Source organism: Oxyura jamaicensis, chromosome 10 (genome assembly GCF_011077185.1).
Source record: "Oxyura jamaicensis isolate SHBP4307 breed ruddy duck chromosome 10, BPBGC_Ojam_1.0, whole genome shotgun sequence".
Lineage (NCBI taxonomy): Eukaryota > Metazoa > Chordata > Aves > Anseriformes > Anatidae > Oxyura > Oxyura jamaicensis.
The window spans coordinates 11,708,791-11,736,684 of record NC_048902.1 but is presented as its reverse complement, the minus strand read 5'-3'; the positions used below and the strand labels follow the sequence as shown (position 1 = coordinate 11,736,684).

General features: G+C 42.3%; 2 protein-coding genes and 1 long non-coding RNA gene across 7 annotated transcripts in view; 1 reads left to right on the top strand and 2 right to left on the bottom strand.

Annotated features, from left to right (window-relative positions):
* Positions 1–5,176: 5,176 nt before the first annotated feature.
* RAMAC (RNA guanine-7 methyltransferase activating subunit) lies at positions 5,177–9,478 on the bottom strand. Of its 3 annotated transcripts, none has more exons than XM_035335775.1 (3): positions 9,428–9,478; positions 8,020–8,184; positions 5,177–6,423 (listed from the first exon to the last, which is right to left on the bottom strand). In XM_035335775.1, the coding sequence occupies exons 2-3, from the start codon at positions 8,181–8,183 to the stop codon at positions 6,234–6,236; spliced, it is 354 nt and encodes a 117-aa protein (XP_035191666.1). In that variant the 5' UTR covers position 8,184; positions 9,428–9,478; the 3' UTR covers positions 5,177–6,233. The 3 variants fall into 3 exon arrangements, with proteins under 3 accessions (XP_035191666.1, XP_035191667.1, XP_035191664.1); XM_035335776.1 differs by lacking the exon at positions 9,428–9,478 and adding an exon at positions 9,025–9,125; XM_035335773.1 differs by lacking the exon at positions 9,428–9,478 and adding an exon at positions 8,924–9,071.
* Positions 9,479–21,474: 11,996 nt separating this feature from the next.
* LOC118172093 lies at positions 21,475–27,447 on the bottom strand. 2 transcript variants are annotated; one of them, XR_004753550.1, is made up of 2 exons: positions 25,829–27,447; positions 21,475–23,480 (listed from the first exon to the last, which is right to left on the bottom strand). It is a non-coding gene; the product is annotated as an uncharacterized LOC118172093 (long non-coding RNA). The 2 variants fall into 2 exon arrangements; XR_004753549.1 differs by lacking the exon at positions 25,829–27,447 and adding an exon at positions 25,193–25,320.
* The window catches only part of HOMER2 (homer scaffold protein 2), a 58,001-nt gene continuing 55,558 nt past the window's right edge, over positions 25,452–27,894 (top strand). Inside the window, exon 1 of one of the 2 annotated variants that reach the window (XM_035335771.1) lies at positions 25,452–25,657. In XM_035335771.1, coding sequence (XP_035191662.1) covers positions 25,563–25,657 — 95 coding nt within the window. In that variant the 5' untranslated portion in view covers positions 25,452–25,562. The remainder of the gene's footprint in view (positions 25,658–27,894) is intronic. The other variant, XM_035335772.1, reaches the window with a different exon arrangement.

Here is a 27,894-nt window from a genome sequence, read left to right as displayed (position 1 = left end):
CCCCTAAAGGGTTCAGTATACAAGAGCAAGTGGCCATGAAACTAGTGTTCCTTCAGCTCAGCAGTGACTCCTTTTAGTCTCTGCCTGGGCTGTACACGGTACCCTCCCCAGTCCAATCTTACCTTAGGACAACAAAAAAAACATAGTTCTGCTGATGGAAATATCCCCTGAGCTGTAGGGCTGGAGGAATAGGATTTGCCCCTGTGGCAGTTTAAGGTTAAGCTCCTTTATGTTCTTGCAGCAGTTTAGCTGCAGCTGTGGATTAGAGGAGGGTGTATGTACCCCGAGTTTGATGCTGAATCTGTTTGTTTCAGGGTGGGTATTGTGAGCATGTGGCATCTGCATGAGTAATACCCATCTGAAGAGAACATGTATCCACACAGAGCTCTTGCACCAAACCTAAACTCCAAAGGTTTCATTTGCTGTATTCAAGTGCTTGTGCCATTAAAAACACAGCAGCACATAAAAACTTATTCTTAAAGAGACTTTGTTTTGAGAGCTCAGTGGGGTTCATAAATCAAGATTACTTGATGACTACAAAAAGGAAAAACTTAAAGCATATAAAAAAGGCAAGCTTTTGCCATGGAAAATTTAATTTTCTTTTTATTACGTAAAACGATTATGTAATGTTTGGGGCTGGTTGCACTTGGTAATTATCACTATTAACGTTTTTACTGATCACATGTTCAATAGGAAATAGGGCTTTTCAATAGGAAATAAGTCTTTTCAAGCATTTCTTCAGAAACAAACTTCAAACGTGACTTTGGACTTTCTGATCAGCTCTGTGCTAAATGCTTGGCACATGGTGACCAAAAGTGATATGAAACATCTTATGCGTTTATGTAGGCTTATATAGGGAGATTTTTTAACCTTTATCTAAACACTACTAGATATAGTCTTAAATTATTAATTTATGTAGGTATATAACTACCAAATTGTCTTCTCTCACGCTGTAAAAGAGCTTTGAAGAACCTTTATTGTTGTTCTTTTAATGTGTAACAAGTTTGAGTTTGAAAGTTGTTTGAATCTTCAGTTGGAAGATTTTCCCTTTAGATTTTTTTCACAAATAAGCTTGCTTCTGTAGCTGTATAACAAATGGCTACGTTGCTTCCTGAACTTTAACTCATCTTTTGAATACATAAGTTTTTTCTTCAAATGATGAGCAGGAACAGCTTTTATAGTTGATATTGATACATCTTTTATCAGTGAAGCAAGTTTTGAATCACAGAATATGACAATAATCATTAAAAATAAATAAATAAAAACACCACCCTATACTTGTGGAAAAAAGTTATCCATCTGCTGAAATATTACTAGAAAAAGAAGCATCTGTGTGTTAGGAAAAAGACAACACTTAATTGTAATCCCACTTGCTAGAAATATCAGAGAAGGTAACCAATACAAATGATGTTCTGTGTTATTAGACTTTCAGGAAAATATAGTGATTGCCAACTCTTCTGTAATAAATTTGCATTTTAGTAGGACAGAGTACTTAGAAAATAAGGGGGTGAGCTGCATAGAGATAACACTTTGGCATTGCTGTTTACATAAACAAATGAGGACTGACAACCACTGAGTGCAGTCCGTGCCCTATTGAAGAAGAATATAGGCCATGGTAAACAAAAATAAATTCCAGCCTGCAGGGCCTAATGTAAAAAAATAATCATCTTGAGAGGAAAGATCATTGTGCACCACCATATTATAGTTGGTATCTACCATCCTGGCAGTTCTGGAGCCACTGGACTCCGTTTTGATCTCTAGGATTTGTGTCTGTCTTGAATCAGGCTGCATACTCCCTAGGTACTTTTAGGGAAACCTGATCTGCCCCATAATCTTGTTTAGTTTCTGATCATGAGAACACCGTTGCTGTGCATAATGTAAGTGGGATTATGTAGCTTTGCTCTAACGTACAGGAGACAAATTATAGTAACTTTTCCTGATTGGCAAATGAAACATAAGGGAGGTGCAGTTTCATAAAAACGCTCCGAAGGCAGCCAGCTGCTGCTGTAAGGAGCAGTCCTGTTTTCCCTTCCTGGGCCCCGTATTCCTAACCCCTCTTGTTTGTCAGAGCCAGAGGAGGTGGGACTGCACAAGTTGGATCAGGTAAGATAATTCACCCAAAGTTGTGTAATTCAGAGATATTGTAAGGAATAGGAGTGGTAGTGGAGAGGAAACGTTACTTAAATTTGATATAAAAAGAACTTTCCTTCCAGCATCTCAGTAATAAGAAGCAAATGTGACCACATTTCTTGGTTAAGTAGAATATTTATTAGCAAATTAATAGTAGGACTTTAAATACATTCAGATATATTTAAACAGGGGGAGATGAAATACATTTTTTCTAGAAGTTGAGTGATAATTATACATATATCAGAAATACGACACTGTCTTCACTGTCTGAAATATCTTTTAAAGAGCCTCTTGAAAATATTTCAGCTTCTAGCTAACCTTTGGAAGCACGTCGGCACATCTCTATTCCCAGCTGCAGAGTTAGGATAAAATAGAGGTTGAATAGCAGTGAACACTTGGAAAATTGTATCTCACAAATCACACTAAGAATTTTTCTATGACTCTCTTGCCTTCAAGTAGCTAGTGGCTTAGTGGTTAGCATTTTTTAAAATTCTAGTTAAGAAATTTTACAAAAGCTACTGAGTTTTCTTGGAAGTTGCTTGCTGCAGCACCTGTAATTTAGCATGATAATCCTCCAGTATGAATTAACTGTCCACACAAAATTGCTATACATGTTCAGGAAGGGATTTAGGACTGCTGCAAGTGCTGCACTCAAACTTCTGCGTTTATTAAACTCTTGGCAACATGGCAGTCATTTTTTAATACGTAACACTTATCTTTCTTTTGTTTTATTCATGTTAATAATGATGTCTGAGCAAATGTCAGAGGGAAGAATTCTCTTAAAGTCAGATTCCAGACACTGAATTTTAATGTTTACCCTGCGATCTCCGTCATACTTAAAGCAAATAATTTCTGCAGTGTTTGAAGTTGCAAATGTTAAAATTAATCTAGTTTCAGTTTTCTCATCTGTAATATATTATAATGCAAACACTGTAATTGGAGACAGTACTTACTGGTTTTATTTAGCTTGAAAGATGCAATAATCTGGACTTCATCATAGATACTAATTCATCCAAGTGGAAACTTTTGGGGACAATATGTATTAAATTCTGTTTATCTTTTTGTCTAGTGCAAGATATGCATTTACTTAGAAATGCATCTATAAAAATACATATATATTCTTGCCATAATTATTACAAGGAAGTTTTGTAAATCATACAATCCCTTGAAGTTGAATTGAGAGCTTTAATGGTGAGACAGGTGGTCAGTAACAGGAGTCAAGGACGTAAAGAAAGACAGAAACCAGGAAGCTGCACTGGCCTTGGTGTCTCCCTTGATCACTTGGTCAAGAAACTCTGAATATGACACCTGAGGTCATACAATGTGTTATTCTAAAGCTGTAGCATCCATTTAGGCCACCCTAATATATCTTCATGTACAGCTTGGCCACAGTGTTGTAGATTCTGCGTTCATTAGCTAGAAGACACTAAAATTAAAATAGTTATTGGGCTTTTGAGGATAAGCAACAAATGAGAGAACCCATTCCTTTTGCCAGGTTTTATTTCAACCTGAGATACTACTCCAGATGGTAAGGAGGAAGAATATCCTGGCACAGCCTTGCTTCCCTGGCACAGCAGGCAGTGTCAGGCTCTTTGCAGAAAGAGATGCGCTCCTTTCTTGGGGGTGGGAGTCTGGGTTATCTGGCTCCTTGCATGCAATTCTGTGTTAAAAAGGAATTCCACCAAACCACCTTGCAGGCTTTTGACAGTGCTCAGAGTAACTTTGGAAAACCTTATATTCCCTGGTGTAACAGCTCTTCCATATTAATGGGGTTAATTATCAAGGGTTAAAAGGGCATTTCATCCTGTAGAACTTCTTAAGGAAGAATGAACCATTCACTGTAACATTTCTAAGGTTAAACAACTGAATTCAAGGCAAGTACATCAGGGAGTAGGATATTAAATATTGTATCAAAGCTCTTAATATTGTCTGAAACAGGGAAAATGGAAGAACTTAACAGGTAGGTGGAGCCACTTTTAAACACCACAGCTTTTGCTTCACAGACTGTGTACTCTGTACTCGGCACTGGTGAGACTACACCTCAAGTACTGTGTTCAGTTTTGGGCCCCTCACCACAAGGTACTGAGTTGCTGGAATGCAAAGAGCAACAAAGCTGGCAAAGGAGCTAGAAAACAAGACAAGAGGAGCAGCTGAGGGAACTGGGGCTCTTTAGTCTGGAAGAAAGAAGCCTGAGGGGTGACCTCATTGCCATCTACAAATACCTGAAAGGAGGTTGTGGTATGGTGGGCGTTGGTCTCTTTTCTCAGGTGACAAGCAATAGGAAGCAGCCTCAAGTTCTGCCAGAGGAGGTTTAAATTAGATGTCAGGATGAATTTCTTCACAGAAAGTATGGTTAGGCATTGGAACAGGCTGCCCTGGAGTGGGCAGTCAGAGTTGCCATCCTTGGAGGTATTTTAGACGTGTGGATGTGGTGCTTAGGGACGTGGTTTAGTGGTGGACTCAATAGTGCGAGGTGATGGTTGGACTTAATGATCTTAAAGGTCTTTTCCAAGCTAAATGATTCCATATTAAAGCTGCACACAGCATGTTTCTAAGATAAACAGTAAACATGCTCTTTAATTTTCAAAAGCACCTTGAGCCGAGATGGTGCTTTTGATTTCTATATTTATTATTTGTATTTAAAGGAAGATGCAGTAATTTGAACTTAATCACATAATGTCATGACTTATACAACAGTCAGCAGGGATAGTTCTGTGTTTCTGTACAACAGCTGAAGATGTCAAGTAGAAAGAAATGCACTGTTCTCCTGAGACAAATTAGCTTATCATATTAATGGTGAAATAGAGAACTTTGACCCTTTTATGGTCAAAAGTAAGTTAGAGGATTAACACTCCAGACTTCTAATTAATCACAGTGTCTCATCCTCTTTATTTTAGCTGAGTAGGCCACTCATCTAATTTAAACCAACAGCTGTCCAGTATTAACACTTATCTGTTAGTACTGCTGCTTGAGCAGCTGTCAGCCTAGATGAATGTTGCAATTCTAAATGTTTCAAAAGTAGATTTCAGAAATATTCAGAAACGTCTTTGAACATGAAATACTTTTATTATGTAATTAAAGAAAACGTGGGACTTACTTAAATTCCATGAACCAAAAAACCCACTGTTCACTGCTTATGCTATTTTCTCATGAAACAAAGTATGATACAAACAGTATTGATTATGGTTCCTTTCTTCTGTAACATCCACAAAGTATCTCATACAAATTAATTAACGCCACACATCACAGTTTTACAGCTTTACTGAAATAGAAGTCCAAAATGCATTATGCACATACGAAAATTATTTTAAGATGTTACAAATTAATGTAAGTCTAGTATCACTTTGCAGGTAAAACTTGAGTACCACTGAACTACTAGAGTAAGAAGATACATATTTAAACTACTAAACTCTTATTCCAGTTGTTAGACCATGATTTTAAGAGGAATACTGCACATAAATTGAACCCATCAACTCAATAGACAGAAATCTATCTTATATGCAAGATCTTATTTCTGTCCTACAACTGTTTTAACCCAATAAATTAAATATTGAGATATCACACCTCTACCAAATACCTAAAGAGTTCCTCTTTTGAGTTTTCTTAAATACCAACCCCATAAAATATTTCTGTAATAGTATCTTTCTTCACCTTTTTAAGGCATCTGAAATTCAAACTGATCTTTTCTCACTATCAAAATTCGAACTAGGAAATTCTCTCTGGAGAAAGCATGTATGTCACTTGCAAAAAAGAACTGTCATAAGACAATGTAACAAGCTTCTACAGGCTGCAGACAAGCTACAGACATCTTCCCCTGACCTGCCTCATTTTCTAAAATGTAACAGAGAGGATCTCAGTGGTGGAGACGAATGTAAGACAAATTTAATCTAATATTTACAGACTAAACAAATTGTAGAATATGCTTTTATTATTAATAAAAGGTATTCCCTTTTTCAGTTCCTGCTACAGATAAACAACAATGGACTTGAATATGGATTCTTCAGTTATCTATAAATTGTGAAAAATAAGAAAACTGAAGACAAACAAAGTCAATAATCTAACTTATCACATAGTATTATGGGACTTTGCAACCAAAAGTACCATCAGTAGGGATGGTAACGAGGCCCTGGGTTGTAGGAGTTGTAGCCATATTGTCCATAGTGGGAAGAATAAGATTGTCCTTGTCTGTGCTGCTGGTAGTTGTTACCCCAGCCTCTTTCTGGCCTCTGATTAGATCTGTAGTCACCTTGCCAGTTGTATCTGTCCCCTCTAAAATATCTCCCATCTTGAAACCTGCAATGAAAAGAAACATAAAGGATTCACACAAATTGTAAACTTTTAAAGTTGAGTATACAAACAGTTACATGGCAGTTAACTACTTATCTTTTTCATGACAAACGGATCAAAATTTATCTACAGTCACCTCAGATTATTCATTTTCTTACTACGACTCATTATGTGATTTGCTGAGCAGTGGAAGGACTGTCTGTTTCCTAGCACAAAGCATTCTGTAGGCATTAGAGCAACTGCTGGAACTTTATAGAGACTAACAGACCATATACCTAAAAAACAACCAGAAGGTTCATCTGTAGCTGTACTGAAGCCAGGGTCAGTCTAGTAGGTTCATGGTTGAAAACTGTGGCAAAGCAGGCTTATGTACAATTCAGTTACCTAACAGCATACTCTTGGAATATGCACATACCCTAGCACACATTACTAATTGCTTCATAGTCTCCTGTTCATTCCCAAGCTGACAAGAGTGTGAGTATATAGCATAACTTAACTACACTCAGGGAGCTCCTTATCAGTGGTATTTAGCCATTGTTCGGGTTAAGCTGGGGCTTTTCCGCTGTAGCACTATTGTCATGGACACCTGAGCTGCCAGGCAGTCATTTTGTTTGGATATCTCAGTGGTGTGGTGTAATACAGTATAGACAGCATTTACATGAAGTCTGCTTTGTGAACAAAGTGTAGGCATAACACTTCATTAGTTCAAAGAAGAACAAAGTTTTGTACACATTTGTACACATTTAAGGAACATCTCTTTTTTTTTTAAAATCTGTAGGAACTGATTTGGGGTTTAACTTAATGACAATTTTCTAGGGTAATAAAAAGTTGGAATGCTGTCCTTTTCTTCAGATAAGGCACAAACCTTATTTAGATACTTATCTAAGAAATCCTCACAACTGTTAGGTGTACAGGAGTTTTAAATAAATATGAAGTCTGATGTTAGTATTACCAAATGTGCTACATGCTGTAGTTGTCCTTTTTCAGTTACATGAAAGTCAGATGTTACAGTCCAGGATTAAATAAAAAAGCTACAATTACCTTCTGGAAAAATAATTCAAAATATTTTGCAGTAGGCAGTTAATATTGCACTTGCTAGACAGACATGATGGATTTTACAGATATTTCTAATTAAAGAAATGCAGGCTAGCCTAACAATGCAGCAAATACTTAGGTTACAAATGAAAACTTTTTTGGACAGCTAGCAACAGATAATCATGTTATTAGCCTGTTCCTTCACATATTTTCCTGCTGATTATCCAACAGAAAATTGGCTTTGTTTTGCAGAACTCCCATCTTTCCCCTCTGGAAAAAGTGTTCCTGACTGAGCAGGAACAAACCCCAAGGCAATGAGTTCAGTGGTTCCAGCTCATTCCTTTCAGAAAAGCAATTTACAAAGATCAAAGCTTTCAGTATCAGTAGAGAGAAAACGTAAAACCTCACTACTTTTCAAATAAGACTCTTTACCTTAAACATACATTACCATGAAGGATACTTCTGTTAACAGTACAAATTCCTAACTTTATTTTGAAATAAATAAGTGATCATTTAACCATGTATTTGTGAAACTACCAACATTTTAAAAAAAATAGACATCAGTACCGTTCTCTTCTCTGGTTGCCACCAGATCTGTTTCTCCATTCTTCAACAATAGGAGGGAGATCTGCAGGGCGTTTCAGGTATTCTTGGTATTCTTTATCATCTGATGTGAACCGATGAGCAAACATCTTTTCATAATCCAGAGGCATGTCTACCAACGAAGTCATCCTGAAAATTTTAAGTATAAACACAATAGAAGAGGCTTTAATGATGTATGTAGCCTTACTGTAATAACTACCACACTCCACTTAGGGCAAATAAAGGACAATGAGAAATTACTCTGTCAGGTGAGCACAACAGCACAGATGACTTAATGCTTGCTGTCTTGATGACCTAAGACCACAAATACAAACAAAAGAGCCTATTCTGGAGAGTCAAGATAACTAAGGCCATGCCTTACAGAAATCAATTCCAATTGCACATCTGGTCTTTGGACGTATATGCTGGATATGCAAACACTGATCTGTCTGAACACTGGGATTGGTTTTAAGCGACTTCATGCATGCAGGAAAAGGTCAACTCAGATTAATAGCTAATAAGGTCTGCTATTACACAGCAGTGCTTTTGAATCAATTTTGAGTGCGATGAATTGTGGTTGAAAGAAATGGGGCGTTTCTGAAGGTTAGTAATAGAAAAAAATATTTCTTCAGAAGGCACTTTCAAGCCACTCCTAATCCACTCCTTGCAGGAAAAACATTACTACAATCAACTTGATAAGTTTGCTACGGCAGAATATAATGCAGACCTTCTAGATAATTATAGCCTGCGAAGCATAATAATTACTTATCTACAATAATTTTTAATAATTTGATTCAGAGAAAGAATAGCACCCAAGATGATTTTAAATTGTTTCATAACACATTTCTCAAATGGGAGTTGTATTTAAGGTCTTAGTTTACTTATTTACCTGCCTATACATGAATTTGCCCTGCAGAAGTTGGTGCTACCTAGCATTGCCCATCAGTAACAGTCCGGCCCTAACAGCAGGTGCTGAGGCAAGCACTACACCTACTGTTGTAACAGGCCCTGGCTAACCTAGAGCATTAAAGGTCTTTCTCTCTGACTTCCATATTGAGCTCTTCTGCTGCCTCCTGAAGATTTGCAGGCAGCACCTGCAAACTGGAGGGAAGGAAGGAGATGGGAGTTTTGTGGATCCTGAGACCGAAAATGTATCTCAAGGGCCTCCTACAGACTTCGGGGCTGGTAACAGGGGAGACAGTCACCTTCCCTCGCCTAAGGCCCAACGCAGCCTGGAAGAAGGGACGGGCTTCGTTCCCTTCCCCCCCCCCCTCCCTCCCGGCCGGGCCAGAGCCGCCTTTCTCCCTCCGCAGCTCCGCAGGGGCCGGCTGAGAGGAGCTGCCGGCCTCCCCTCCGCACCACCGTCGCCCCCCGCAGCCGCCGCTCCCCTCACCCTCCGCCGCCAGCCGCCGCCGCCCCGAGCCCTCCTCTTCCGGGCCGGGCCCCGCCGCTTCCCGCCGCCGCCGGGGCGGTGCCTCCCGAGGCTGCCGGCCCCTCGCGGAGCCCCGGCCCGGCCGAGGGGACCCCGGCCTCAGGGGGCGCTGGCCCCGGCGGGGGGGCTTGTGGGGGTGGAGAGAGGGCAGGTTCCCCGAAACTGGGATTTGGTGCAAAGTGCCTTGACATAAATAGCGTAGAGATTCGCGTGGCCCTTTCCTTGGCAGGTTTTAGGGAGGCAGTTTGGATCGGGACAACTGAAGGGGGTGAAACTGACCCGGTGCCTACAGCCTTAGACCTGTGGGGGTTGACAATGCGGCATAAGTGTATGTCAGGAGCAAAAAAGTGCCGAGGGACATTGACTTCTAAGTGAGGAAAGAAAGATTAAGTGAAGCCTTTTTGTCAGCTGAATAATTCCGTGTAACCACAGTAGAAGTTCTATTCTCCATGCAGTGTTTCAGGACCTGTTCCAGCTGTGTATTTGTGCTCCCACCCAGTGCTGCACGTTTCCTTCCACACACAAAGTTATACGTGGGCTTCAAAACCTTCCTCAGCAAGGTCCTGTGCAGGTGAATAGCTCAAAGCAGGAACTGCAGCTCCGCTCACATACCTCTGCCGCTCCGGGCGTTGTTACTGATTTATGGACTGCCACAGCGCTTATAAACAGCTCGCTGCCTCGAGGATTTACAGCATAGGGATGCCGTGTTACCTCGCTTTTCTGAAGGACTGGTGACATCGAGGCCTTCCTGTAGAATAAATGGTGTTTGTGTCCCTGTTCCCCTACTTGCACTGTTTCCGTCATGTAAATGTTACAAGTCTTTACATTGCTGACTATTTTCCATTTTCCACATTTCCTAAGCCAGTAATTTTTGGATTTTTCAAACAGAGCATTGTCTCTCATGCTCTGTATTAAAAAAAAAAAAAAAAAAAAAAGACATTTTGTAGGATCCTTTAACATAACAATGGTTTTATTGTATTTTTTTTGTATAAGCTCAGGGCCCCTGCTATGCTAACAGACACTAGTAAAGCATAGAGACTGATAATCAAGTACATCACTTTAAAGAAAATACCCCAGCAACAGTGATAGCGGCATACAATTCTCCAAAATTGTTAGACCAAAATAAGTGCTCTTTGTTTGAAATAAACAGAAGTAATTACAGTCTGCTCTCCTGCATGACCTATAGCAGGAATGTGTTGTCTCTTGTGGAATAGAAATGATGACCTCAATCCAAACAGCCTAATGCAAATATCTTAGCCTAGTTCTAAGCCAAACTAATTGTCATTGCTGCTAAAAAATAATATATTTTAGCTTATGTTTCCCCCATATAATCTCTGTTCTACTGACTGCCCTTTTAAACTGGGCAGATATAAGTAGAGTTTTATTTCTTCCCCAGGCGTGTTTCATTTTGACCACTGGATATTGCAATTTCAGGTGTGTCTACAGAGGACTTCATGCATAAAATTCATAAGATGATCCTTAATACAATGGTAATATGGTATTGAGTCTCTAGTCTGCTGTTTCATGGATTTCATTTTTCATTAAAAGAGAAAACTTATTTTAATATTAAACTTTTAATTATAGACTTGAGTCATCCATACATTCAAGCACACGCATAATCTAAGCATATATAAATGTTTTGAAGGCATGCACTGGTTGTAAACACCATGAGCAGCATACTTCAGAAATTATAATTTTGCTAAGGTGCTCTGATCAGCATATTCCACATAGGAGAACACTTGCAGGGAATGGCTAAATCAGAGTAATTCATATATATGTATGTATATTATATATATATAAACTTAAGATGTTTGTGCTTTGGCTATTTTTCATGGCATGCCTTTTTGCCTGCTATAGGTTATAACATCAAGAAGGAGACCATGATCTGGGCAGTTTCTTAAGGTCTCTTGTAGAAGTAATACTGTAGTTCAAACTGCATGTGAAAAAAGCACTAAGTGACAGGTGATTTTTAAAGGAATAAAGACACACAAAAATGAATATTGGCACCAACTAGGGCTCTCAACACCCACTAAGAGTTTCACATCACACATACCTACATAGGTGGCCAGGTACTTCAAAGGTCTAGCTCCAAGTGTTGTCAAGACTGAGGGCTTGATAATCCACTCTTACAATCTTTCTCCTCACTTCAAGCCTCTCTGGGTAATTATTGTGTTGTTTTAGTACAAACACAATCTCATAATCAGCATCTCTGAAGTCTACTGTAGCGTGATAAAGCCTCAGAGGTTTTGCTTTTTTCTATTGATTTCATTATGTTAAATGTTGTACTGTTAGAACAAGCTTTATCTTCTAATTTTTAAACTAAGAACTGTTCCTTTCAGCCTATTGGAAATTACTGGAGCTTTTGTACTGTGAATCTTTCTGATGAACAAAGAAATGTACACTAAAACTAGCAGACTCTTGTCTGCCCTGAAACAATGGGAAATTGCAGTTCTTTTTATAATTGTTTAGTGTTGATAACTCTTACTGTTCTGTCACAAGACTTCGTGATTGACGTTTTAAATAAATCCCCAGCATTGGGACTCACGTGTCTTCATTATATTCGGCTTTCATTTAAAAATTTATTTCTAGCCCTTGTTACTATGGTCACTTTTGGGGAAAAGAAATAAGTCTTTTGTACAGGAGAACCAGCCCATAGCAAGAAGAAAACAGGAAAATATTATTAAAACTTTATTTGTTTAAAGTCTTACAATTTTTACAATTTTTCATTTCTTTATGACTAGGTTGATTGCTTTATCTCAGTAGAGGTTGACAGCTGTGGCATTTTTAATGAAAAGTTAGCATGTATCTTGGTAGCAGGAAAAAAGGAGAACTACTTTTTTGAACGTTTCTGTATCTTTATACAGGAGGAACCCTTTTAATTCAATGTTAATATCTACCTGGAGAAATCAGCTAAGGAACCAACATCCCATGTAATTGTGGCCTGTCTGATCAAGAAAATTTTTGTCTATAAATAAATAGGAAGAGAAACCTCCATATACTGTTATTGATCGTGCTGGTTTTGTCTGTCTCTGTGTTTGTTGTTAAACAACATACTATATCAGGTAATATTTTAGTGAAAATTTATCTTCAAAACTCTGATTTTGTGTGTGTGTGTGTGTGTGTGTGCTGAGCCTGTTTGGTGATTTCCTGTTAGCTAATTTTACACCACCACCACCACCCCCCCTTTTTTTTTTTCCCTTTATTTTCTGTGTAACTGAAAGCCTGGTTTGTTTGTACAATAAAAACTGACTTCCCCAGATAATTCATTCTAGGAAATGGTGATGTCTGGCACTGGTAGAGAAAGCAAGACTTTGTGTTCTGGCTAAAGGCAGGTACAAAGGGTGTGTGTGGAAGCCTTGTTATTGATTACACATGAAAGGAAAGCTGTGTTTCTGTGCGTATAAGAGGCTGTAAGACCACCAGGGGACAGCTGAGTAACTAATGACAGTCAGGTATTTGCTGGATCATTCCTTGCACTGGGAGATAGGTGAGCAGAGACGCTCCTTAGCCAATCTCTAGAAATATTTAGAGTTGTGCTCTTTCTCTGGAACCTCCTGTGCTTGGAAGATCAAGTCTCATCATGGGGTATTATTCCTGTGGCTGGAAAGGATTATTGCCTAGATGAATCTCACTTAAATAACAAGAAAGACTGAGATATAACAGCTGTTGCTGACAAATGCCTCTGAAGCCCGTGCAGTAATTCTGTCAGATCTCTGCCTTGCCTTTGCCGTTATATTGCACAGTGTCACTGAGCTTGAGTGTCTTTCACACACCTCCATATGGTATTGTAAAGTGAAGTCCATGAAGGAACAGACTGCACTGTTTCTGCCAACTTTACTAAACTTAATACAAGAAATGTTTCCTTCCCGTAACAATGACCTTTAAATGTTAACTGCCTAAAAAAATAACATAGTCCTTTTTTATATAAGAATGGTAAAATGCGAGTCCTGGTGTTTGACTGTGTTACAGAATAGCCATTTTGGTGCTGTGGGGCCCAATTCCTTTGCATTAAGCTTACAACAGCGTAACTCTTGATTAAAAGGAACTTGTTCCTAATTTACGGCAGTATGAAAGGAGGCCTTTAATTTTCTTAAGAGCTATTTCTGTTATCAGACTTTTAAAACTTGCAGTCACATTAAATTATATTTCTAGCATGTTGTTCTTAAAATTAGTGCAGAGGTGGTGTTATCTGACTGTCATTTATACATATATATATATATACAAATTAAAAATCACTACATTCTAGCTGCCTTCTTTTATCTTCACCTTTTAAACTGACTAAGCCAGCTGTGCCCTTTGGGGTCTATAAGAATGAATCATTTTTATTATTTTCGCTCTCTTAGACAGTAATTACAGAGTAGTATGCTGTCTCTGTTTTTTAATATTATGGTGCCATTTTAATCCATGGTGCAACACCATTAACTTCAGCAGAGTTACACTAGAAATGAATTTGTCCCCAGGAGGCTTTTCCAAACGCTCAGTTCTTTCCTTATGATTACCCAGAGGAACAGACGAGAAGAAGGCAAGACAGAGGGCCCTTTGATAGGAGAAATGTAGTTCAAAGCGAAGTCTTGTTCCTGCCATTCATGGTGCTCCATATGTTCCTCATTTGGGGTGGAGGTGGGTTAGACCCCGTGGAGGCACGCATGCTGTGGCTGAAGGGCAGGCGGGGGTTTTGCGTAGCACATCTGGTGCACAGGTTATGTTCTTTCCCAGACAGAGGTACCACGCGGATGGAGAACGGTGGGAGGAATATTCAGATGCTGAAAGCACACTTGTGTGGAACTGTTTGAAAGTCGGAAAATGGCGTTGCCGAATGTTAAGGTATCAAACTCATCCTAATCGTCAGGCTGTCTAAACTCCAACCCAGCCGCTTTTTAGATGTCAAGCAATCCTGTGAGTGGGGAGGTATGAATCAGTGCTGCCGTGGATTTGCCTATTGTAAAGATACTTGCAAAATGTAAAGGAGGTACTTGCAGAAGTTTCTAGGACTAGATTGTAGTCATACTCAATTTTCTGCTGTATTTTGATATTTTCTTTTTAGTTTGGGCTCATTTCTAGTGCTCCTCTCCAGTCTGAAACATTTAAATATGCTGCAGTGTGAAAATGCCAACAAGTAGGTCGGATACGAGTTAGCAGCACCTGGCTGTTCGGAAGGGGAGTGCAGAGAATTTCCTCTTCACTGTCAGGGGGCAGTGAGGGACAGGGAGCAGGAACTGGCCACAATAGCACAGCCAGTGGGGCACAGGCCCATCCTACAGCCCCTCAACAGCACAGAGGGACAAAGATGTTTGTGGGGACAAGACAAACCTGAGGCCAGTCAGGTGCTGCAGCACCAATGTGAGGGGACTGGAGCCCAGGGCTGAGCCAGGCCCTGGGCAGGGGCATGGGGGAGGCGCTGAGGGGGGCTGGTAAGGGCAATTACGACCTGTCAGTGCACTCGAGGCCCTGACATGCACATCTGGTAATAATTTGTGCTGTGTTTAAATCAGGGACTCAGGCCCTTGCAAAACCTAGGGTCTGGCAGAAGGAAATGGTTATGCCTTTTTAGTAAGCGTCTAGCATTTCTCCTGGGTTGGATGGTTTATGCAGTTTGCATGTTGCATGGCAATCAGCTGCCTGGGACACAAAGCCAAATATTCAGCCTCCAAAGGGGATACCCAGGTCTTCCATTGTACCCCTGAGTTTACCAGGACTGTTAGTTAGCACAGAACTTGTCTCTCTTCTTTCTCGTCTTCCTTTTGCACATACGGAGACTTCTTGAACATTCTCCGCAGTTCCTCTTAAGGTTAATGGCCATTAAAGAAAGCAAAGGCTGAAGTATAGGCCAACTTTGTACTACTTCAAGTCTGGAGTGTCTTCTTAATCTGAAGTAATTTTTTTAAAAAATGTAAAACAGTATTTCTCTGAGAGACTGATTTGTATTGAGGCCACACCATGCTAAAGCAAGATGTGGTATAAAGCAAGTGCATTAACTGAGCTGAGCTGAGGAGGAGCTTGCAGGATCTGTAAAGCTGGACGGAGGGGTCTGCTGCTTGCTCTGCCATTGCCTCACCTCTGCACATCACTCACCATATCTGTAATTTGGAAAGTGTGGCAGAGGACATCTTATTTTAAGTTTGTACAGTGCTGGAGCAGGTCCCTGACTTGGGGTCTAGGTCACCACCACTACCAGCAGTAATAACTCACCCTCCTGTTTCTAAATTAGGACTGTTGATCATTCCTTCCAGCAGACAAGAGTACCTAATCTTTCAGGAGACTATGCCATGGCTGCCACCCCCTGCGTCCCCTCCTTCCCTCGCCGAGACCTCAGATGTCGAGGCACATCGTCCTCGCCTGACCCAGCGCAGCTCTAATTCCTTCTCCGTCTTTGCCCCTGGACATGTGGCAGTTTCCTTTCCTGGAGCCTTTCCACATTACTGCTCTTTTCCTGTCCTCCCAATTTCAGGTCTCTCTTCACCACTTCCTTACATCATTTCCATTTCTTTCCCATCCCTGCGCAGCCCACAGAAGCTGTGCTATGGTGGCAACCCAGCTGTTCAGCTTGCTAACACTCAGCTGAGCGCTGCTTTCTAATGCTGGTTGGAAACCAGAGCATGCTTACTACTGAGGAGTATAAACTTAAAAAAAAATATAGAGATGTTACCTTGGGAAATGCAAAGCTCTGATAGTGCCTCTGATGGAGGCTCATTAAAAACAAGCCCAGAAAAGCTCACACTTATATGAAACCACACAGTAATTTTGGGTGATACTTTGAATGTGATTGTTTCATGTTACACTATGACTGCTCATTTTAAGAATAATACACTGTTATTTTCTTGGTCTTAAATGCTGCTGTGGGGGTTTCACAAACTTCCTGAGTAAAAACTTTAATTAAAAAGCAAACGTTAATCTCCAAGCAGTAGCATCTGCAGCATATTGCAAGCTAAGGCTTTGCCAACCTGAAAATCTAAGCAAGATTCTAATTAAATCAGGGGGAAAAAAAGATGAACTAGATATACGTTTTATTTAGGGATGGCGGTTACATAAGATATCCAAGATCTCACAGTTGCTATCTGATGGGAAGTGCTGTTGCCAGATCTCACAGGCTATTTCCTGGGAGAGAAGTCCTTGTTCCACGGGTTCCGAGTACTGTTTTGATGCTGTCTTCAGCAGAGCTGGGACAGCACTGCGGCTCTCTGCTTGGCTCGGAAGCTACGTCGGCCCTGCTGAAAGCTGCAGATGATCCGGCAATGAAGCAATGCGACAGCACGGTGTGAGGAAATGCCATATCACAAGTGGTGCCATCTTTCCAATGAGGCACAAAAACAAAGTCCTGACTATTTATGGTTATTAAAGGTTCCAGCACACCTTTTGAAAAGTAGGGCTCTTAATCCCAGCATGCTGGCCAAAATCTATTTTCAGAGATTCCACTCTGGCTATCAGCATTTCTTGTATTGTTCCAGTTGGATCGAGTCTTGGCCTTTGCATCCTGTTCCAAACTGGGCTCCTCTCTGTTTTGGAACAGCTGATATTTTCCAGAGACAGCCACACTGTAGCGGTGTGTGAAGTGATCTCTACATATCCCTCACTTGCCTCACAGGAATGGAATGAGAATTAATCAATTATGATTAAATCACAATCCCAGTGAAGTCAAAAAAAACGGTATTTTCCTTTGGCATCATGGGAGCCAGTTTTGCCTCTGTGTGCCTATTAATGTTTTGAGATTCCTGTGTGTAAAACCAAATGAAAATGCAAAGCATTACCTTGTTGAAGGTGTCTGTGTAGTGAGAATTCCTCTAGCTAGAGAGCAAAATGCATCTTTGAGGCAGTTTCCTCAAGAGTATAGCTACTTGTCACAGCAGGCATTACAGTGCAGGAAGAAATTCCAGTTTGTTAAATGTGGCTTTAAGCACATGGTGTTGCTTGGCTGGCATTTGTGGCTTTGCATGTCCTATACATTCAAAACATGCTTTGTTACGCTTTCAGAGCTGGCTTCTGTTCTTTCCCCAGTTCAGCTAATGCTATGGAATCCTGTTGCAGAAATCATGTTCCTAAAACCACCAAGAATTCAGCTTCAAATAGGGGAAGAAAGTTGATACCGAGTAACAATAACTGCTGGTTATTCTCTGTGACCAAAAGTTAATTCTTGTGGGCAAGGAAACAGAGGATCTCAATAAAAGTAACCCTGGCTAGATTTCTAAAAGACTGCCAAGTATTTTCTGCTTAGATTTTCATTGCATACCACTTATGATGTCACATTTCAAATTGTAAATCAACTTCCAGTGATGACAAATCATATCACTGGAAAATGTTTTTGCAGGATCACCCAGCTTCTTCCACACAAATATAATAATAGTATGTCTCTCATGCAAATATAGGAAAGAGTGGTCACGGACTATTTTGGGAAAAGATACTCACCAGATGGACATAGAGAGAATATTCAGTCAGCCACTGAGGAGCAGAAGAACAGTAATAAATATTATTAAAGTCAGATACGGATAAAATTAGCCTACCCCTGCAGGAAAACTATCAAATTAAACTTAGAAAAATGTTGGTACATACACAACATAAATCTTGTGCTCTTCTGCAAATGAACAGTAAATGAAAAATAGAGGATATGTGTCATCCGGACCTTATACCGTTGACTTAATTTCATTTTCTCAAGTATGCAGAAAAGGTTTTGATGTGTGTATACTAGTACTTCTCTGTTGGCTACAGATAAATTTAAAACAAAACATCTGAAGTGCCTAGCTCAAAGCCTTTCTGGAAGTGTTCTGACCTCCCTCTCACCAAGCCCCTGGACTTAGGCTGAATTCCATAACAGTGTGCTTGGTGTCACCTCCTGTGCTTGTGCACTGCGGTCCCTCCCCTGGCTCTGAACTGAAGTACTGTTGAAAAACTTAATATGATATTAATAGACGTTGCTGCTGCTGCCTGCCATCCTTTCGGTACTTCTTCAAAACCCAGCTAGGTGCTCTGGATCTACAGCAGTGCTCCTTCCAGTGATTCAGCTGTAAACATGTCCCTAAAATTTATTTTATTATAATATTTGCAAGTGAATACACATTTTGTTCTTTATTTTTTCTTCCAAAATCTGGATTTTATACACCCCCTCAAGGACTATGAAATTTCTCTGGAAAAATTGAATGTGTGTTTACCGTTAGAAGTGGGCACTTTTGGAAGTTCTGTTAACTAGCATTACACAAGATTGCGTTTAAGTGTTTTGACAAATAGTGTTTTCTGAGAAGCCAAACATAGAGCTGAATTGTGTTTGTTTAACAGATTGGTAGAGTTTATGTATTTATCCAAGTATTGTCGCAGAATGAAGTTACAGTGCTGGGATTAGGAATGCAGAATCTCCTCTTGAGCTAGTTTTTTCTAGGGAGGACATATTGCCCAGGTTATCACCTAACAGCCTATTTTAAAATGCATTTCCTCATTAAAATATCCCTGGCATCTTTATTTGTGGGAGCTGTATTCTCATTGTTCTTTTGTCAAATAACTCTTTATTACTTTTTCAGATTTTAATTGTTAGTGTAGCAAAAAGAGAAGAAATTCTGCATGAGTTGTGGCCTTCTGGTTTCACTTTTATTATTGCATAATGATTGTAGCTTAGGGAAAAGGACTAGTGCAAGTCAAGGTCTTTATTTGTATTTGAAAGTGGTGTAAATTAAGCCCAGTAGAGTTTTTTCATCTGATTGTTTGCTTTGCTTTGCTTTGTTTTGTTTTGTTTTAATGCATTTTGGAAGTATGGAAGTGTTAGCCTACATCTTCAATGCACTTTAATTGCTTTCCATAGGACAGTCTCCTGGGAAAATATCTCAACACTTTTTCAGAGAGTGGTTCAAAATAGGGCTTGTATGGTGACAAATAGTTTCCTTCACAAATGAAACTTGTCCCTGCCTGTGAAGGACACTCATAGCTGTGCACTTCCAGCCTGATTTCTCTGAACCAGTTTTGGCTTCCCTGAAATCAAGATATTTTCCACAATTGGAGGAGGGAAATGTTGTTCAGAGGTCTTGTTTGTGTCATTGCGGGCTTCTGAGAGAGCTTTGGGGTTCTCAACACTATACCTCAACCAGCCGTTTTTGTAAATAGGTTTGAAATCCCAAGTGCCTTCATTCCCCATGGCCCTTGTACTGCTCAGTGCTTAGGGATATATGTACAGAAGAGGGATCCAAATACCTCCACCCACAAGGAAATGTATCAGCTTTCATCCAGCCATTGGGCATTCATGTAAATCAATCAGATGTCCAATGTACCCATGGAAAAGCCTAGCTTTCCTGGTAAGACAAGCAAGGAGCTGATTAAGAGGCTAAGTCCACTGATGAGCAAGTTCTAAAGAAACACAAAGAATGAAGTATTTTACACCAGCAGCCCCTCATCCCTGCTCCTGGCCCCACTCACTGACCCGCACCCGCCGAGGCAGACACTGCTTCACACACCGCAGCGCAGCCGGGGCGTCGGAATGGGCTAATTAAAAAGGCAGCATTTAAAATGCCACTCCGTGGTTGCTTGGAAATGTAATCCAACTTTGGTATTATTTTCGAGCTCGGATTTTTGAATCCAAAATTCCATGTGACGGAAGAGATGGGTATTTAAACAGATGTCTGCAATTTCTTTAAAAAATAGAGATTGAGTTACAGATGGTAAAAAGGGCCTGAGAATTAAAAACTCCTGAGCTACAAGAAAATTTACATGTGAGCAGAATGGCTTGCTGAAATGAATGGTCCTGCAATTCTGCATGTTTGAAAATTAAGCTTCTTTCACCAAAAATCTGAATATATTTTCCTTGCTGTATTATCTGCTTATCTAGTAGCCTTAGCTGTCACCATCAGCATCACGTCCAAGTTGCAATATGAAAGTCCTGCTTCTAACAGACAAGGCATATAGTTGTTTCCTTCTCTTATCTCTTGTACAAACTGGCCTACCAGGACCAAAAATTTTGATGTGAATCACCTTAAAAATAAAATTAATCTACTCCATCTGCATATCCAGTTCATGATTGCTCCAATTTCCATTTTATAAATTGGAAATATATGGATTTTTGTTATGTAAGCCTGGGAGGAAACCAGAGTCATCATTTGTACTTGCAAGTGAAATAGATTTTTTTTTTCTTCTGGTTTTAAAAAGAAAACCAAAATAAACCTAAGTGAAGAAGCTAATAATTTCTAAAGTAACATATGAAATGCAAGATGCTGCATATTGGGAGGAAAAAACTGACTGTATTTGGGATAGTGTTGAGGAGCAATTCAGGATCCCACTAATCAGCTGAGAGACCTGTTCATTAGTGTGAACTTTCTGAAGATCTCCACTCCTGTGCACATGGGGGAAAAAAGAAAAATAAAAGAAAGGAAAAAAAAAAAAGTATTAGGATGCATCTAAACAGGAACATAGACTGAAATGCAAGCTGTAAGAAGACTGCTACACACAGCGCTCCTCACCTAGCCTATACAGTCCCTGTTTGTCCATTGCAAACCCAGTTCAAATTAGCACAATTTGAGAGAAGGGTAGCAAGAGCCACTAGGTGCAGAAAAAGCCATCGTTTGGAGGGTGACCGACCTTCTGTACTTTGCAATGGAGTGGACATAACCAACATGTCTACATCAATGAACGGCATTAAGAAGGACAATTGGGAACATCTATTTTCTCTGTCTTTCCTCAGAAAGATGAAGAAACAGGTCAGTTAAAGGGAACAAAGCATGCTCAAAGTGGGGGCCACCTTTACTACACAGGCCAGTGCATGCTGCCAGATGTGTCCCTGGCTGGGTTTCTGGTAGAGCAAAGTACAGAGGATGCACTGAGGATTTGTCCCAAATTGTTTATTAAAGCTGACAAAGGTGTCTGACTAGACTAGACAATTATCAGAAATCGATCAACCTCGTGCAATTTTTCAGCCTTTAAGACTGCTGGGTACTTACCCTCAGAGACCTGTGGTGCCTGGTAGGGCATTATTCTGGTTCTGGCAGCTTTGTGTATGTCTCTATGTCTTCTCTCTCAAAAAAAACACAACAACATTTTTTATTGTTTTTCGTTAGCTGTATATTTGTCTTCATTGAGAAGGCAGCATCTACCAGAGTGTGATGATGACAGCTCTTTACATTTACATAAAAATCTGCTTTAAGCTGATATTTGCATATTTTACAGGCCAACCTTTTTGAAAGTTAGATAGAAACTGCTTGTATACCTTCTATTACTACACTTAGACAGGAGCTTCCTGGCACCAAGTAATTATACATACAAGAATAAACTGCAAAGAATACGAAGAGAACGTTCAGCCTACTCTTTTATAGATGATTGACAAAACGCTTTTAAAAATGCCCTTATCCTTTTTGCTTTTAAAGACGCAGAAAGCAGTCCTAAACGATTGCTCTGGGATTATTTTGGTTTATGTCTGGAGGACAGCGGAGTGGAGAACTGCTTTTGTCTTAGAAATCCCATGAATATGTCAGCTTTGGGTTTTCTTCTGCCTTGCTGGAGGACTTGTTGAAGGTCTCAGATGTTTATTGTGAGCTCTGACATTTTAATTGAAAGGACAGGAGTGTTGATTTTTTTAAACAAATAGATCCCTTTGGATTCCTTCTCCAAATTGTTTATTAGGTATTGGATTAAGTAGGTGTTAACAACAAAAATCATAAATCGGAGCATTTTCAACAGTCTGACTTAAAATTCTTTCTTTTCTCAGTTACTCATCTTTAAAATTTTATATCCAATGATATTATAATTCCATTAATTCCCCAGCCATCTGGGGAAGTTGAAAATTAATTCTCTGTTTCAAATGTAAAAATGAAGAATTCCCCATAGCCTTCTTTGGTTAAATTTCTGGATAACATTTAAAGCATGAAAATGGTTTGTTATTTGTCAAAGGAGGGAAAAAAAAAAAAAAGGGGGGGGGGGGGGAAAATGGCATGGTTCTGTTATAGTAAAAAAATGCAGATTTCATCAGTCTAGTTGAAAAAAAAAGACAAAATCACAGTGTTAAATATTTTATTTAATACTATCTGCCACGGGAAATAGGGAGAAGACTGTCTTGAAGTATAATAGTTCAAAAAGACTAAGCAGCAGTTTTCCTGAAATAAAGTTATATATAAAATAAAATAGAGTGGCAAAAGATGACAATAGTGAAAGCCAAACAAAAGAAGAGAACAGAAACACTGAGAGAGAGGAAGAGACCTGTGAGCTTTTTTCCCTTTCACAATGCAGACTGGGTACATACGCTTGGTTGCTAGATCAGCTTTCTGAAAAGGATATTCACCCTGTATCTAGGAATCAAAAATTATATCTTTAGGAGGCCCGTGGGAATAGGAGAAATTTCTTGTCTAAAGAAGTTTCATCCATTTACAGAATGGGGACCTATTTATTGCTCAGCTTGAATCATACTGAGGGATCCTGTGCCTTCGGTACTTGGAGTCTTCCTGAGCCATGGCACAGTAATAAGAGCACACTTGTGAATGCGAAATGAGGACTGAATTACATCATGTACACATCCTGCGCTGGAGGCAAATCGGAAGTGAAATATCATGTTGCATATGAAAGCTTAAGAACTAATTAATTTTGATAGCATATTTATAGTTCTCATTTACAGAGATCTCAAAATACTCTAAAAAAATGGAAAACTACATCATACAAAAGTCAGACGAATCAATGGGAACTATACACAGCTTAGGCGTCTTTGTAGCAGTGGAGGGGTTAGGATGGAATTGGCCATAGAGCAATCACTTCATCCATTACTGATAAGGTTAAACATTTTGCACGAGACCCGGGCCTCATCAAGGGTCCGTGACACTTTTGCCATTGACTTCAGCTGAGGACAGGACTTCATCCTCTGTTTGGCAGCCACAGGGAGACACCAGTGTGCTACACTTTATAAAGGAGAATCTCTCATCTGTTTGGGGCAACAGAGGGAATTTCAGAAGAAAGTGTGCTGTGAGAAACAGAATGCAGAATGCTGGGGTTAACTCTCTGCTAGACAAAATAGCTTAGGGTCCTTGAGAAGATGGGTCCACAACTCTGTCTCTTCCAGAATATAGATCTGAACATAGAATAAATCAAGGTTTACAGGTGGACAAGACCTTAAGAACAAAAGCAATATACAAGATATCAGGTCATGTTCATTTCACAGCCAGATAAGCTTCCATAAGCTTAACCCTTTATTTTATTTTATTTTATTTTATTTTATTTTTTATTTTATTTTATTTTTATCTGGGGATGAAAATGCACTTCAATGCAAGACTGGAAAAGACTAAAACATTAGAAAATGCTAAGAAGCTTCAGTTTCAATTTCCAGTTTCCATCTTATCAGGAAACATGCAGTAGTTGCATTAGTCCATCTTGGTCCAATTCCATCAGATATTTCTAAGTCCCACACAGTGCTGGTTCGTAACACACAGCTTTCGGATGCTCACCAAAATGAGCTAATAAGCCAGAGAGCACTAACTTCTCTCTCATGAAGGGTAGATGGAATTTAACAAAATGAAGTAAATGGTGCAAACCAGTGAGACAAACTCATCCGATTTCTGGTGGGAGTTTTTTCCACAGGATTGCCTGGCTGCTATTTTCTCCCCTCAGAGAAAGCCAGTCCTTGCCGTTTCCCCATGGAGAGGGAAGTAGTTCTATCAAGGCAATATATTCAAGGCTACAGACCATCATGGATGTGAAAAGATTATGACTTCTCCTATGACTATCCAGGGGAAACTCAGCGGGCAGAGCGGGACATGTGAGGTCTTCAGACTGGAGGGATTAGGTATGGATTGAGGTCCCCTTCCCATTGCAACCTGCAAAAAGCACAGGTGTGCTGGAGAGGTGCCACCCCACAGCCCACGGAAAACAGCTGGGCGGCTTCACAGCCCTGTGAAAATGTATTCACCCTGCTCTTTTTCCCTACTGCATTGACTTTATTTGAGCATATAGGATTGTAATTCCGTTTTGGTGCTCCAGACGCCAGGAGACATCCAACAGTTGGCTGTCAGAGAGGGAGGCAGCTCCATGGTCCGTGGCTGGAAGGCGTTATGTTGCTGGTGAGGTTTTCCTTCCTGGACGGTCCCCATGGGATCCCCAGCTGATCCTGGGGATAACCCCGGTGACTGCATACAAGGTTAAAGCACGCAAACCTAAAGTGTGCCCCACAGCTTCCAAACTTTCTGTGAAAGAAAGGATAAATCTACACGAGATAATAGGAAGATGAAAATAAGCCCTCTTGATGGCAGGGTATTAATTATAACATTGTGTGGGAGAAGTTGAAATCCTCCCTGATGTGGGGATGGGGCGCCTCGTCCCCAGCACAGAACAGCGGTGTCTGCGTGGAACTGTCCTGCAAGGACTGGCACAAGCGGGACCGTGGCTTTTGTGTGATTTTGTATAATTTTGTGTGATTTGTGTGCTGTGACAGTCCCACAGCAGTATCACCCTGGCGGTGGGGCAGCCAGGACGTGGCTCTCCCACGGTGATGCCATTTTGCCCTCGGTGGGAAGGAACCATCCCTATTTATCGTCATAAAATCACACGAGGCGGCGGGGCAGGACGGGGGGGGGGGATTTTTTTCTTCGCTTCCCTGGCGAAACGGATGAAAAGAGCGCAAAGGTGCCCTCCCCCAGCTGTGTGTCCCCCCCTTCCCACCCCCAGCAGCTGCAACTCCCGGCACCCGGACAGCGCAGCCGGTGCTCCCCCCCCCCGGCACTTCCCCCAAACTTTTCTCTCCACCCCAGGCCCCTCTGGGCCGTCATCCCCCACCCCAAACCCACCCACCCCCGTCCCCTTATCCACGGGGGTGGGCACCGAGAAGCCCTCGGGGGTTCCCCCAGCTTCATCCACTCCCCCCACCGCCGCCTGCCCGTGCCCGGAGCCGGGGAGCTGGAGGGGTCCCGGCGAGCTGGAGGAGTCCCAGGGCCTGGGGGTCCCGTGGGCGCTCCCCCCACCGCCAGGCAGCAGCGAGGGGGCGGCGGGAGGCTGCTCGGTGCCGCCGCCGCCCGGGAGGGAGGTTATGTAAGGGGGGAGGGAGGCGGCGGCAGGAGGAGGAGGAGGAGGAGGAGCGGGAGGAGCAGGACGCCTCGCCGCCGCCTGCCGCCGCCGTGCAGCCGCAGCCAGCCGGGAGCGGGATCGGGAGCGGGGCGGCCGCATGTGCGAAGTGGGGACGCGGCCGCCGCCGGCCGCCGAGCGCGGGGAGCCGCCCGGGGGTGCCGCCGCCCCGGCCGAGAGGTGCCGAGACATGGGGTGAGTCCGCCGGGCCCCCAGCGCCCCCCGCGTCCCGCCCCCTCCCCGGCACCCCCCGGCTCCACGCGGGGGTGCTCGCCCCCCGCCCCGGCCCCTCCGCAGGTGCGCCCCGGCCGCTGCCGAGCCGAGAGGCGGCGGTTCGTTAAGGCAATTAATTCATTAAGCACTTACCGCCCGGCCGGGGGGCGCCCACCCGAGCCGCGCCGGCGGGGGTGGGAGCGCAGTGGAGGGGAAAAATAAAAAAATCAATCAATAGAACCCCAGCTCGGGCACGCTGCTGGTGGCGACGTGCAGAGCCGGGGGGTCCCGGGCAGAGCCGGGGGGGCACGGCGGGGGCAGCGCTGCCGGCCCCGGGGGCTCCGCGGGTGCGCTGGGGTCGTGCTGGGCTCTGCCGGGGCTCCCCGCCGGGGGGGGCGCCGCCAACTTGCCCGGACCGTGAGAGCCGTGTGGCGGTGTGGGCAGAGCTGCCCCGCACACGCACCTCTCCTTTTTTTTTCCTCCCGGGAAATTGAGCCTGAGCTTTCCGAAAATCAGCCGTGCCTCGTTCTTAGCCTCCAAGTTTAATAGGGGGCAAAAACCGATTGCTGGCGTTAGAGCAGTTCGTGAACTGAACGGCAGGAAAGGGAGGTTAACGTGGTGCTCTCAGCTGGAACTGCATGCGGGTTAGAGACCCGTCCTCTCGACCAGAATGTCTTGGGGGATTCCAAACCCACACGTTTAATTTGCTTTATTTTTATCCTATTGCGGTCCCTTACACCTATCCCTTGCCTCTCCTCACCCCCCTGTGGCAGGGAACTGTTCTCCGCTTTCTGGGCATCCTCATGCTGCTCCCAGCTGTGCAGCCTCCCACTCGAGATGCGTTGATTATTGTCAAAGTGCTACCATTTGAGACAGTGTGGATAAATAATGAATTAAAATGCCACGCATGTGCCTGAATCGGATACCCAGCAGTACTGAATAGGAGTGCAGGGGCAGAGGGGAGAAATAAGATCTGAAGAGTGTCTCCCGGTGTTTCAGTTCAGGCTTATGAGGGGCTCTTCTTCATTATGTAAAGTTCCACTGGAAATAGCAGAGGTAGCGTTATAGCTTGGGGTTGTGGAAGGAAGCATCAACGTCTGGCTGGAGCAGCGTGGCCCCACTAAGCCCAGGCTGGACAGAAACATCCAGCTCAGGGGAACTCGCCCCTGTCCATTTTACCAGGTGTCTCTAAAGGCAAATAGTTTTGTCACTGTCATTTGATCCGGGTCTGTGCTGGTGGATGAGTGCAGCTGTGAAGTTTGGCTGTGGCATGGAGGGAGCTGCGGGGCAGGTGGCAGCGATGCCCTGGCCCTTGGCTCAGCACAGTGCTGCACTGCCTGCGGAGCTGCCCAGGGCCTGGGGCTCTGGAGTGCCCTAGGTGTGCTCACAGCTACACCCCTCTCTGTGCTGCCATGCTCTGTGGCACCTGCATGGGCATGAGGCACGTTCGCTGGCTCAGTTCGATACCCCGATGTAACGCGTTTGGCTTCGATTGAGTCATTTCAGCCTGACACCAGAGCTGGGAAGGAAGATCAAGCTCCCGACACCATTCATTCCTGGGGTTTCAGCGTGGGTTATACACACTCGTACGCATTGTATGGAGTGCAGGCGAGGTGTTTGCTGGATATACGATTTGTAAATGTCTCCCGTCGTTATCTCACCATCCACCTTTCCGATATAGAGAACTTCAGAGACTGACCGTGCAGGTTACTGCAGCAGGGGCTCAGCACACCTGACGCAGGAGCCACTCCTTGTGTCCTCCCTGTTCCACCTCTGCTGGCAAATCCTTTACCTGGGCGTGCTTCAGCCTTGCCTTCTGTGAAATGGGCACCTGTGTGAAATGGGCCTGTCCCCGTGGTGCACTGTGATGGGAGCACGGTGCCCAGCCTTTTGTATCTGAAGGAACAGATTTTGTCCCAGGAATTCCAACAGGATTTGCTTCCCTGGGCATGCTCTGGTGTCACATAGGCAGGTTCTCACCAAAATTGAAACAATAACTTGACTCTTAGCACTTAAACGATTTTTTTTGGGGGGGTGACCATTGCTAATGATTCATTTAAATGCTGCCTATGGATTTGGCAGTGACTGATGGTGCTATGAAACCTGATATAGCTACTTGAGCTCAGCAAAGCTATTTAAATTGCTTATTAGCTGTGAGCTGAGCTATTTAAACTGTTGGTTTAGTTCAACTTAGTAGGCAACAAGGTAGTGTCAAGCTT